We start from the raw sequence: 13,153 nt of genomic DNA on the forward strand, positions 1-13,153 counted from the left end.
CTAATTATGCCAATTGATTTATATGTAGGTGTGCATGTGTGCAGCATCAACAGCTGATTGATAAGCCCGCTAGAAAATGTTAGACTACCAATTGCGAGTGCCGCATTTAAGAGCTGCGACATTCGCATACTAATTGCTTTATTTTCTATTGCCAAAACAAATGCTTGGCTTCTCTTTTAGGCAGCCTATAAAAACTGAAACGACGCTAGTTGTCTTTAGATATTTATGTGTACACAGCGAATACATAAAATTACCTCAGCCATCAAACTTTAAATGTGGTGAAGAAGCCTAAAGAGGCATGTCTATGATCTTATTTCTACTTACACAAATTACGTTTGTTTATTTTTAATTTTGTATTTGTACATTTAAGTCAACAGTGCATATTACGTACGAGGATATATATCAAATAACTAAAGAGAATAGTTAACAAAAACCAAACCTAAAATAGTTGCCCACATTAATTTATCCGTATGCAAATCATAAATATGTATGTAAACACATCATGTTACATAGGTAGCTTATAGGTATTTTGTTGATTTTTTAGTACTCATATTTGCGTTTGTTTCTGCAAGTCAGTTTCAGTATCCTGAACTTGATTGGACCATTAATATATGTATGTATATATGTGTACTTCTTATGGCTATGACTTGAGAAATTTGTAAGCTCGCAATGTTCCATAACATTATCTTATTGAGCTATAGGTTAAAACTGTCTGCCTACCCTGTTGGCAAAAATTTGGTATAACATTCACAAAAGTTCAACTAGCTGTCATTTAAACAATATTCTAAGAGTCGCCTCCATCCGTGGGCGTTGTACTACCATTGGCAGCAGCCTCATTATTCTTGGCTACTTGTGGACTCGCATTGTACTGCACCTTCTCATTGGTTTCCGCTTGCTTTTGTCGCTCATAGGCGCGTACATCCTCCAGAGTCATGCCATGCCACTCATCCACCCAAGCGAAGGCCTGGCGATGGCCGAGTAGCAAAATATCCCGAATGCCACGCTGAATGAAGTCTTCCACCTTGGTCTGCAGGCCCCAGACCTCGAAGCTGGCCAGCACTACCTTGTAGGAACACATAATAGGAGTATCAGTTTCACGCCAGCCCTCAATAAGTGGACCACGATCTGTAAACGAAAACAGTTACAAATGCTTTCAGGCCTTTCAGTTTTAGACTTACTTGTCTTTTCTGACTTAAAGAACTTTGGATCCTCTTCGCGTTTATAGTGTTTGCCACTGAATTCATCAAATGCAATGTCCACATGGTCTACTGAACGCGCCTTTAACTCTTCCTCGCTGAGATCTAAGCACTGTATAGAATAACAATAATTAGCTGGTTCCAAGATTTCGTAAGATTTCTTTGAAATACTAATTACGTTCTCGGTGCTGCCATTGTTGTTCTCATATTTGGTCTTTATTAAAACATTTAATTTTGGTATGAACGAGCACTGTAATATGCAAAGAATATATTGTATGTAATATATAGTGAGTCGACATGCCCAATCAATTTAGATAATTACCGTGTATTCTGCCATGTGGTCAGTCATTTGAATCGACATGATGAACATACAAATACAAGGGAAAAAATCAATACATGACATAATTTTAACATAACCGAAAAACGAAGTAAAAATAGAAACATTGAAATCCAATTAGGTTCCAAAATATCTCTGTATGTGTGTGCTTGTTTGATTCTCTTCTTAATTACATTTAAAGAATTATAATGGGAGCGAAAACCAAAAAATATTTTATTTTTGCATTCATCGGTGGATTAAAAATTACAAATAAATATTTTAAATTTTATCTTTCACTTAACATGAATTTTCCCTCTCTTTTAAACGTATGAACGACTATTTTAAAATAATAATTTTTTCAGATGCATATTCTGTCTTTTAAAGTGAATTATAAATATATATTTTTTTATACATATTTAATTTAATTATATGCCTAAATAACGAATAGCTTGGATTGAGGGAGCATATTGTATTCCTCTAAGTTACTAAGTTTAGTTTCCCAGTCGATGCTACAAAAGCGAATGCTAGCGACCAAAAACTAGCGTAAAAGTCAAATCAATTAGTTTATTTGGAGACTGGTTACGGCTGCCATGTTGCCAAGGCTTATCGGAATTGTTTGCTCAAATACTGACAATCGAGGATCCCAAACAAATCAGTCACTAGCAATAACTGGGATCAATGTGAATGAGAACACCTGTTTACAGATTACACACTCCAGACCCGACTGTCATGCTCGTTCTTTTTCTGTAAGCGTTATCAGAAAGGTAATGGCTGTGACCGTGACGTATTGGTGGCATGACAAGTGCGATATGGTCACAAATATCCATAGGAGTATACATACATATACACGCTTATCGTAGACATGGCAGGCCAAGGCGGCAAATCGATGAAAGCACGAGAGGGCAGCCATATGGCCAAGTGACTTTGATGTCAACTAAACGAATAATTGGATACAAATAATTATGACCAGTCAGCTGGAAAACTGAAGTGGATTAATCGCGACAGGTATGTGTGCAGGCTGGGCTGGCGTATTTGTGGGGCGCTGAGCTATATATAGATACGCGGCAGCTGGTCGCAAACTCACCTGTTAGCGTGTAGGGATAATAGTTCCATGACTTTTCCGTCACGTAGAAAACGCGCGGACAAATGGCCTGTATCCAGTATGGTAGCCGACTGGAAAGAAATATGCTTAGATGAGGGAATATATCCTGTTGGGATAGTGCCAGCTATCACCTGGACAGGTGTATGCGTTTCTCTGTGTACTGTCCCTTGCCGTGAACAGGGTCTTCACAGGGCTTGTTATCCATCACCTCGACACCTTCCCCTTCGTCGGACTGCTCCAGACTGTGGCGCGCAATCATATACAGCTGTCCAATTTTGTACTGCGAAATGCTGAATTAGTTACAGTTGGCTTGCACCGGCAAATACGAGGTATACCCACCTCCTCCACAGTAAGCGGCATGCAAACGCGATATTCCTTTATTAATACCATGTTGCCAAGTTATATTTAAATAAAAATAATATAACAACGGATCTAACGTTACGCAAAGAACGGCACACGAGACGAGACGCAACTGAAGCAACAACAAAAATTATTCTACTGAAACTCGATGGGGCTATCGATTGTGTTATCGATTGCCTTGCTTTTTAAAAACAAGGGGGGTTTATTTTGTTCGTGAAGAACAATATTTATTATAAAAATTGAACTGAAATATTCGTGTGACCTAAATATTTTATTTATATAAATGAATTTAAGTCAAATATTCATTTATGATAATTAAATCAATATATATATATATTCCTCTATTTCTTTAGTCTCCTTAAAAATACTACTGAGCAAATATGTGTTGCAGTAGAGTTGCTTGGGATCAGCGTACATGCCTACCATCGCAGCAGAATAATCAAATTTAAGAATATCGATATGCAGCCGATTATTTCACAGAGGACGGTCACACTGTTTGATTGCTTGGATTTTTGCTAATAGCAAATCCAAACTCTGTTCGTAAAAACATATAAAGTGCGACACAAAAATATTTTTAAGTAGTCGAACCTACAAAAAAACCACATCTGCAAGGTAGGATAATGAAATGCATATAGTATAAATCGAACAATATTAGCATATAGTGCTTCAAATCGAGTTCGAATGAGACACAATCTGAAGTGAAAAAGTGGCACAATATTAAATACATACTACTCATACATATGTATGTATATTATTTCATAGATTGGCGAGTGGGTGCGTGTGTGTATACATACATGCACGCATACATATATACATTACTGCATTAAGTAGACCTTATTTTGATGCACATCAACATAATTAATGCCTGATCTCTCCCACTTTCCCGTCTTTAGTGCACTGCGGCACGACACAGCAAAACCTGTCGCCTCAGAGCGACGTGCAATGTTCAGGATCCGTGTCAAAATGGGCCCGCAACGCAACAACAACAACAACGGGAATAGCAACCATGGCCGGGTCAACAAGGAGTGGACCTGCTGCTTTGGCCTGCATGTGCATACCGCTACATTGATGATTGGCCTATGGCACCTGGTAAGCTATTTGCGACGCAAAAGCCTTGATTACAGTATCTACGCACACCTACGCATTACTGCAGCTATTTCCGCGCAGCTGACACACACATACACGCACACAAGTTGACCCTGTTCAGTGTCACGAAGGGAAAAATCAATTGTCGCTGCACTATGACTCTCAAACTGTTGCCGAGGCAGCGACTTTGAAAGTTGCACAAACTGCGAAGAAGGTTGCCAACTTTCGCTTCTCGTATTTCGCGCAATTGTGACGTCACGCGAGTTGTGCTACGACTCAAGTTTTATTTGCATGAATCTAACCGCAGGCAAACCCACTTCGAGTCGCCCGGCGCCCCGCACGATTTTGCAATATTTAAACAAACCATTTATATTACGACGTGACATATGTTAGTTGATTTATGGGAATTTTGCAATATTGAGTCGTTAGACTTTGCTCATTATCTCGGGTTACGGATTGATTCAAACTGCAAGCCTTGCAAAAACTGCAACGTTTTATCAAAACAATTGATTTACCAAGTAAACAAACATATGCGGCTTTGGCTTTGAAATGTTTGAGCGCCATTTCGGAACAAATTTAATCACATTAAAGGTCATGCGTTAGGTTCAGCTAATTTTCTTAATGTTAGTGCTATAAAAATAGCTGTTTTCAACCATAAATATTTAAGCAGGGCCATCAAAAATGACCATGAATGTACAAAAGTAAATATGGATCGAAAGTTTTCCACGTGACGAGACATTGCCTTATTTTTACCCATGTACGGCCATGTTGAACATAAACATTTACTCATTTTATACTCTTAAAAAGGGTATAGTGGGTTTGTCAGCGATTGTGTAACTATATTATATATAGTCTAACTTGGAGTTCTACCATTCTCCATACATATAAGCAAAATCTTATCAATATCGGACTACTACATATATCCTATAGACTTTTATGTACGGAAAAAGATATATTTTCCAAACTAAGCAATACGCCCCACATATCTTCAAACCCGTAGTCTATATAGCAAGTGTATGTTATCTTCGGTGTGCCGAAGATAGTTTGTTTTTCTTGTTTGTTTTTATTTTTAAGCTAATTGTTGACCCAGCATACTCTTTATTTGTGCATCAAAATTTTCTTATCTATGTCAGACATATCCGAGTTTATAAAAGTTTACCTGATTAATCATTCCCTCATCTGGTTCTCAACGGTTAGTTCTTTAGGCGAGCGGATGTGTATTTTGGTGACTAAGAATATCAGGTTCCTGAAGTAACTAATTGTTATTGTTAATAGCACGGATTATATATTTTATTTATTCTTTTATATATTTTCGGTCATGACAAATGTACCTAACTAACGGAAGTTGCAAGTATTTGGCGGGTCAACATTTTGGGTTTGAACTCATCACTTTCAGAAAACAAGCATACGCATCTGCAACCTTCCGCACCCATTTTCGACCCTGGACAGTGAAGGAATAGATAAGCGGGTATCACCGTGCTATGACCGTGCCAAGTTGTTTTCTTTAACTTTTAGACCTTGCATCCTTTAACCCGCATGGCCCATAAAAAGGTGGAGCAGGTCTTAAAGAAATTTCCGCAAAGGTCTATCGCGATTTTTCCACACTTGCGAGTGGAATTATCCATGTCCGAGTCTAAACATAATATTACGTCAAATGGTTTGGGGTGTGTGAGGACAAAAAAAAACATATTGAGACTAACATATATAAGTTGACATATATATATAAAAGTTCGAACAAGAATTGAATTGACTTATTTGTCTTCGTCAAGTGGACACAATTTCTATCAATTCACATTGTTGACAATTTTTACAAAGAACTCTATTATTAGCCGAAAATAAATTTAAATGTATAATTGTATTTGGAACTCTGTTTGGCGGCCAATGTACCACTGCCAATGTCATCGGAGTCAACAGTGATTACGCCGTTTCCGATTCCAATTCCTGCTCCAATGCGATGCAACAATATATTGAAGATACATACGAGGACGAAGAGGGTAATTCGACATCTATTGAGTCCATTGTCTCCTCCAACCCACTAAGCGAAGAGTCTGAGTGTGGGGAAAGGCATCGATGGCAAGAGAAGTTTGAGCCACGGGCTGTTAATTCCTCTGTTTATGCGCCCATATTCTGCCAGTCTGATACGCCTTATAATAATTTGGCAGATCACACGCTTATGTCATTGGGGTACAAAGCACCTGATGAGTGGCCGGAGCTGAAGCGCCAAGCGCGAGTCGCCAAGCCAAATCTTTACGAGTTGCTGTCAGAGATAGTGCAGAAAGATCGCAAGACAAATGCTGTGATTACCATTGCGCAGAGCAGTCTCCAAGTGCATCTTATCGTGCTGCAGTGTTTCTCGGGTCTGTTTTGTGACTTGGGCAACGATACTGTGAACGTGGAGTTGCCAGCCGAGTGGGTGACGCCCCGCGCGTTTCGCCTTATTTACGATTGGATGATTGCGGATGCGCCTCTGTTGTCCCGGCTCGGCTTATTAGAGGTGTTGCGCGCCGCCAGTTTTCTTAGGATACCGCAACTGGAGAGGCAGTGCGAGCACTGCCTGGCGCATGGCATCACAGAGGAGTCGGCGGTGCTGTTGTATCTAGAGGCGCGACTGCTGCGCATGGAACGAGCCCACCGCCCTTTGCTGCAGCGCGTCGGTCGCTTTTTTCTGACTCTTGTCGCCTCTCAGGAGTTCCTCCAACTGCCCATGCATGCCCTTTGGCTGCTGCTGAGCTCAAACAGCATAGGCGTCAACACAGAACTGGAGGTCTTCATGGCCGCCGTGCGCTGGCTCAACTTCCAATGGCCCAAACGGCGGCTCATCATAGCCCAGCTTATTTCATGTGTGCGCTTTGCCCTTGTGCCTCCCTGGTTGCTCATTCGTCTGCACGATCGGCACATCAGATCCATTGAACTAAAGCGTATTATCTCGCAACCAGAGGTGTTGCAGCAATTACACGATGGCATTGGCTACACCACGACACGGCTTTGCTATGGCTCCGATCGAGACGCCTTCATGCTGCATCTGGAGCGCACGGGCATGCAGCCGCCGGAGCAGCGCAATTGGATCTACGATCGAGAGTGCAGCTACCACCATCGACTGCACTGCCAGATCTCCGATGAGTTCCCCTACGAGGCCTTCATAGGCTATCTCAGTTGGCTCCAAACGCAACATGGAAACTACTGGCAATCGCTAGAGCCAGTGGACGTTTCTGAAGTGTGTCTCTGTTGCCAAACAGCTGCCAAAGAACTTAAGGAGACCTTTCATATTTAGAGATTTGTATTATACACACTTTTTATTCCAGCTGTGGAAATATATTTTTGCCATTTTAAGAAGATCTGTGTCTCCATGCATAGAATCGAATGAAATCGTTTGATTTCACGCAATTTCTTATGTATCCTCTTTTGACAAATATAGGAATGTGATGGAAACAGATGGTCCAGAATTATATTCCTGAATTATATTCTTGACCAATTATTTTTAGTCTTAGATAGACCTTTAAACTGGGGCAGTATTTTGTTTAGAAAAAGACACTGACTATAAAAAGAATGTTTTTCTCAAAGGCCGACAGAGGCAATAAAAGTCAAAAACAAGAAATCTGTAGTTTGCCTTTTTACCAATTATTCATATTTGTGGCGATGGCAATGAATTAGGTAATCCCTCATTTAATCAAAATGCACATATTCAGCCCTTAAGTGCTCAGGATGGCAATGAAGTATTTGATATATTAATGGTTAATTTAAAAAAATTTAGGTGTTTCAAAAAGAGAAATTGGCAATTAAAGATAAAGTTTATTTTTGATGGTTTTTTGTTGGCAAATCACAGGCCCAGTTATAATAAATAAATATAAATATGTTAAGACGAAGGAACTTATAGTTTTCTTTCTTGTTTTTCGCAGTTCTTAAATATTCTGGCACTCAGCGTCCTGGCTGTCATTTGGCGCAATCCGGAAATGATGGATGAATTGGAAAGCGGTAATCATGACTTTACCGTCGATCTTAATGCACCCGCTTTGCCCACGCCACTGAGCAAGGTGGATCCGCCCTTCGCCTATCGCGATCATTCCCTCAACTACCGTAAGCGTTACCGTAAGCAGTCAGGTCTGAGCTGCGCTAAGAAATCATTGTTAATTTAACTGCTCCCGTTTGTAGAGAACTTTGACATGGGAGGTCTCGTGTGCACATGCATGATAGCCATTACGCTGATGATGATTTATGGAACAATCAAGGGGAAGCCGTCTCATCTGTTGCCCTTCTTCTGCTTGCAACTGTTCGACTTTGCCATCACAACGTAAATGTTAAATTAGATGTGATATACTTTGACTTTTAATAACGTGTTGCATGCTTCGCATTTGCAGATTGACCGCCGCTGGTTATTTGTGCTATCTACAGGCCATTCATCGTATCATTGCCGAGTCCCATCGGCTTCCGTGGCGCGAGAAGCTGCTGGAGCTGCCGCCCGAAGAGCTGGTGGTTGTTGTGCTTGTGGTTTTTGTGTGCATCGTGTTCCTTAAAGCCTATTGCATTGGCATTGTCTGGCGCTGTTACAAGTACTTGACTCTCCGACAACAGCATTTGCGCAGCTTGCTACCCTGCATCCTGCCCGAAATGGCAGTCCGCGGGGGCGTTGGCGGCGGTGGCTTTGGTGCTGAGGAGCGGGCGTACTCGACACTGCTGCCCAATTATGATGAAGCCATTGCTCAGTACTTGAAACAGGCACCACCACCATCTTATCAGGTGGCTATGTCCAACTATCAAAATGAGGATGAAGCTGCCCATGGTGAAGCACAGGCAGCAGACGGTGGTGGTAACACGCCACTGTTTGTGGCACTCGATGCAGTCGCTGTCAATGCTGCATCTAACTCGAATGACAACCTGGACAATAACAACGACATGCCCAACAACAACAATACGGTTCATGTGAATGCCAACACTCCACCAATGCGACGTAGCGAACAGTCGAATACAGGTAGCGCCAATGTCTCAGTCGATGCTAACGGCGATGACGACGATGCCGACCTAGAGGTTATTGATGGTGGCGTCGATGTAATCGAAGGCATAGTGCCGCCACCGCCATACAACGATGTTGCTGATCCTCATGTGCAAGTGGGACTGCAGTCGCCGCTTGATCGTCAGGTTAACATACCCGGTCAGGTACCTGGACGCAACGAAAGTCAGGCCTAAGTTGTGATTTCATTAAAGTTTTTACATGATTATTGTGTTGTGAGCAAAACATTCGCCCACACGCTTCCTCTCTTGCCCCCAATACAACATTTCTCTTTTGTTTGCCACATATATTCCATATATATTTCTGTCAATGAAGTATAGTTTTCACAAAAATGTGCACCCATTCGTATATGAATATTGTATGTATTACCGTATTGAAAAATGTTTGTGAATCTGAAAAACAAAAATCCTGCTATATTTATTCCGCTAGCAGTCGCGTATTGTTATTAATCGTAAAAGGTATCAAACCTAACCAAATATAAATATTCTCTGAATTTTGCTCTAAAAATTAACGTATATGTATGGCAAAATGCTCGTCTAAACCATTATAAAGTTGTATACTTGGCCGCGTCAATTTCGTTTGGCATTGATTTTCATTTAGTTATCCTGTGAATTTTACCTAATTAAGCGCAAGTAGTTGTTACCAAAAAGAGAGTCGAACGGATGTTATAAGAATCTAATGGGAAGTATATTTATGCGAAAGCATGTTCTTCTTATGTTTTAAGCTAACTTGTAAGACTTTATGCATATTTACTGGCATGTCAGTTTTTTTTTATTTAAATGTGTGTATGAATTTCATATGCCACACTTCACAGACATCCGAAAAATATTATTTATGTATGTACAACATCTATATGTATACTATATACTAAATATGCAAAGATATTCGAATAAATATTAGTTAAAAAAAAATATAAAAACTATAGATTATATTTTGGAAACATAGATTATTAGAGCTTGAAACAGCAAATTCGGTACGTCAAATGTATTGTAAGAGCTATGTATAGAGACGGGTACGAGAAATTTGGAGCGCAAAATATAGCTTGGAAAAGCTTACGTAATGAAGCAGATTAAGGGCACTCCTGTTAATTCTTTTGAAGAGGAATGAATAATTTATATCTATTGTCGACCGTGTTGGGCTGCGCAGAGCCTTGAGAAATTTTCCCGTAAGTGCTTGTGCGTGTTTGAAAAGTTTAGTTTCGCGTTCGTGCCGTGCCAATAAAATCCCACCCCCGCCAATCTTCCTACAATACATCGAAGTATTCGAAGAATATTCCATATGGTCAGGCTTGACCTTTATTGTCAGGCCCACCAGCTAATCATTTTGTCTCCCTGACATTTTCAATTCTTTTGCGATATTATTGAAAAAAAAGGCTAGGAAAATAAGGGAATTATTCAAAAACTAGTTGGATAGGATTCTTTGCGTTTACCTTCAATTTTAGCCATTAGGATAGGGTATCTCCTATTCGAAAAGTTCTAAATCATTAAGAATTTGCAGCTGGCCACACGTGCGCGTGCTAAAATAATTTATGTTGAGTCTCACATCTACATCACAAGCAAAGTATTTTAATCGATTGGACTTATTAGTTATTATTATTTATAAGAGCACTTTATAATTTGATAAGAATTCTGAAGTCAATGAAAGATTGAACGTAGTAAATCAGTTTGCAAGTCAACATAAATTCATTGAATCAAAACACACGTGTCTCTAATTGGGTTGGAACTTATACTTATCCATTGTGCACAAAATCGTACGATTTTATATTTTTATACCCTATAAAACAGTATTAGGGCTTTGTGAAATTGAATATTATAGAGCGCATCAACTCTGACCATATCAATGAAAATGAATGTGAGTTAACTAGATAAGAAGATTATAAATTTCCTTTGCTTCGGTTATATTGTGATTAATTAGTGCTTACTTTTGCAAATACGGCAGAACCTTGGCCTTTTTTATTGTCATGTTAACTGGAAATTGAGTTACAATTAATGTAAATTAAGAATATATAAAAGCATGCAACCTTCTCAACAGACGCCTTGTGCCGTTCTATGGGACTTAAGCATAACACTAACAGATTTTTGATATGAAAGGTTTTTGCACATTTAAAGATGTACACAGGTTCTTTACATTGCTATAATGACCGCTACTTAAAGATACGGCGTTAAATGTTGGGGAATGGCGTCCATCCGGAGACGTATGCAAATAATTCAGAATAATCTTTGCTTAATAATCTGTGGTAAGTCCAAGGGTTCGACACTTCATCGAGACCTTTAACGTCATACCGTAAGGGTCCAAAGATATGGAATATCTTATAGATTGGTTGTTTAGTCTGGCTGTTAAGTTTTAATTGTGTTAAGTAGATTTTGTATAACATAACCAGGCATTTTGCAATATTAAGATCGACTTATGTTAACAAGTCTGAGATTGCAAAATAGATTTGACTTTTTTTACTGACCAGGAACATGCACATAGACATCATGGGTCTACCGATGCCAGTTTCTGATTGGCGCATACATTTTCACAAAACCATTGTACCCTCTATAATGTATAAATAGATACAATACGTTACCCCACAAAAGTGAGCTGATTTCCAATCCCAAATTCGTATAAAGAGTTTTTGTATTGGTATTTGTAAATAGTTTGTATTTGCAAGAAAACATACCTATACAATTTGTATCAGTTTTACAATATGTATTCATTAATACTAATGCAAATATTGTGTTACTATTTAATTGAGACATTGGACTCGAATGAGTCAAAGATAATTTGCCGTATGGACGGGATTGTGTATGAGCCAGGAGCCATAAATTAATCAAATTGCTATCTTCATTGTAAATTTTTAACTGGATTTACTTTATTTTAGTAAATTGCGTTCCCAATTTAGCTGATAATAGTTAACAGGATCGGATAATTTACTTGAAAATTTTATAAAAGCGAATTTTTCACTGTGTGGAGCAGAATGAAAAATTTCATATGATGCTTTGAGGTCTAAGTAAGTAAGGTAGTGCCTTTAATTCCTTTCATTCCTTCTTAATTGTATGAGAATATTTACGAAATGTATCTGTAATGTTAAATGGCTTCTTACATCAATATCAGTGTCGTTATCATGCCGGGAGTTTATGCTATGCTGAATATATTGTAAAGTTATCATCAAATGTGCAACGCACAGTTGGAGACATCTCCGACCCTATACAAAATATGAATTCCTGATCAGTAGCAAGAGGCAAGACGATACAACAATTTCTGTCTGTCCTTCTGTTTGCTTTGTCATGAAACTTTGTATAGTTTTGCAAGGGTATTTCGGCTGATGCTGTATCCCGTGGCCAAATCGTGTCTGGTTACATTCTCTATGGCCATCGTCAGGTGAGCGCCACAGAATGCCCCGGCACAACCCTGTGGAACGAGATCCGCACCTGGTCCAACTGGAGGGCTTAATAAATCCCTGGAACGGATTCCAATTTAAAAAATATTTTCTAATGATGCAAAAAAAAAATTCATAAAAGTACAATAAACGCTACATATGTTGAGGTTACCTCTCGGATGTTATTTTGGTGATGACATAATCCTTCCATAAATGGAAGTGAATTAGACTGCAGCACGGTTATGACACAGCTCCAAGTTGAACATATGTCAATGGCATTGGACACTTTTGCATTGGCTGATAGTAACCGATCCAGGTTAACTTTTGAAAGACGCTTTTGTAAGTGATTGAGGCCAGACACAACCATATCAAGTACATTTAAATTGTTCAAATAATTAATACAACAAAATGATGGTAGCTAGACACATTCAACTTGGTAGGAATATTCTCGTTTATTATACACAGAGGATGGTGTCCCTTGAAACTGAAAAAATCTCACTCTTATAGATCGAATTTAAAAAAAATAGTTTACCATATTATAAACAGAGAAATTAATTAATTAAAAAAGGAGCAGGTTCGGATGTCTTTCAACAGTTTTACTGGTTTTAAATGAACCTTCACAAGCGATCCGTTCGAGGTGAAAGATTGTAATAACGCAAAATGTATTCAAATTGGAAAATAGCTGTTGCAATCTTAATTTTATGTAATCTTCTATTCGAAAAATAAT

At 39.0% G+C, this 13,153-nt stretch overlaps 3 protein-coding genes across 4 annotated transcripts; 2 read left to right on the top strand and 1 right to left on the bottom strand.

Annotated features, from left to right (window-relative positions):
* Nucleotides 1-310: 310 nt before the first annotated feature.
* Nucleotides 311-3,166, bottom strand: rdgBbeta. The gene is made up of 7 exons (XM_064686305.1): nucleotides 2,954-3,166; nucleotides 2,746-2,894; nucleotides 2,597-2,685; nucleotides 1,519-1,526; nucleotides 1,375-1,446; nucleotides 1,179-1,308; nucleotides 311-1,125 (listed from the first exon to the last, which is right to left on the bottom strand). The coding sequence occupies exons 1-7, from the start codon at nucleotides 3,002-3,004 to the stop codon at nucleotides 785-787; spliced, it is 840 nt and encodes a 279-aa protein (XP_064542375.1). The 5' UTR covers nucleotides 3,005-3,166; the 3' UTR covers nucleotides 311-784.
* A 262-nt stretch (nucleotides 3,167-3,428) lies between these two features.
* Nucleotides 3,429-9,984, top strand: LOC135431282 (tetraspanning orphan receptor). Of its 2 annotated transcripts, none has more exons than XM_064686302.1 (5): nucleotides 3,429-3,586; nucleotides 3,868-4,063; nucleotides 7,957-8,146; nucleotides 8,210-8,348; nucleotides 8,416-9,984. In XM_064686302.1, exons 2-5 carry the CDS (start codon nucleotides 3,917-3,919, stop codon nucleotides 9,239-9,241), a joined length of 1,302 nt encoding a protein of 433 aa, XP_064542372.1. In that variant the 5' UTR covers nucleotides 3,429-3,586; nucleotides 3,868-3,916; the 3' UTR covers nucleotides 9,242-9,984. The 2 variants fall into 2 exon arrangements, with proteins under 2 accessions (XP_064542372.1, XP_064542373.1); XM_064686303.1 differs by having other exon boundaries at nucleotides 7,957-8,134.
* LOC135431281 (kelch-like protein 40b) lies at nucleotides 5,832-7,395 on the top strand. Its single transcript, XM_064686301.1, has one exon. It carries the CDS (start codon nucleotides 6,015-6,017, stop codon nucleotides 7,329-7,331), a length of 1,317 nt encoding a protein of 438 aa, XP_064542371.1. The 5' UTR covers nucleotides 5,832-6,014; the 3' UTR covers nucleotides 7,332-7,395.
* Nucleotides 9,985-13,153: the final 3,169 nt, after the last annotated feature.

Source organism: Drosophila montana, unplaced genomic scaffold, assembly GCF_035044405.1.
Source record: "Drosophila montana isolate Dmon_TW-CO22-7 unplaced genomic scaffold, ASM3504440v1 contig_3200_1, whole genome shotgun sequence".
Lineage (NCBI taxonomy): Eukaryota > Metazoa > Arthropoda > Insecta > Diptera > Drosophilidae > Drosophila > Drosophila montana.

Excerpts from the sequence above, each read along its gene's own strand:
- rdgBbeta (XM_064686305.1), bottom strand. The coding sequence starts at position 3,004 with ATGGTATTAATAAAGGAATATCGCGTTTGCATGCCGCTTACTGTGGAG. Across the intron at positions 2,686-2,745 it reads AAACGCATACACCTGTCCAG|TCGGCTACCATACTGGATAC; the intron begins GTGATAGCTGGC and ends ATTTCTTTCCAG. Across the intron at positions 1,126-1,178 it reads CTTTAAGTCAGAAAAGACAA|ATCGTGGTCCACTTATTGAG; the intron begins GTAAGTCTAAAA and ends TTTCGTTTACAG.
- LOC135431282 (XM_064686302.1), top strand. The coding sequence starts at position 3,917 with ATGTTCAGGATCCGTGTCAAAATGGGCCCGCAACGCAACAACAACAAC. Across the intron at positions 4,064-7,956 it reads TGATTGGCCTATGGCACCTG|TTCTTAAATATTCTGGCACT; the intron begins GTAAGCTATTTG and ends TGTTTTTCGCAG. Across the intron at positions 8,349-8,415 it reads TTCGACTTTGCCATCACAAC|ATTGACCGCCGCTGGTTATT; the intron begins GTAAATGTTAAA and ends TCGCATTTGCAG.
- LOC135431281 (XM_064686301.1), top strand. The coding sequence starts at position 6,015 with ATGCAACAATATATTGAAGATACATACGAGGACGAAGAGGGTAATTCG.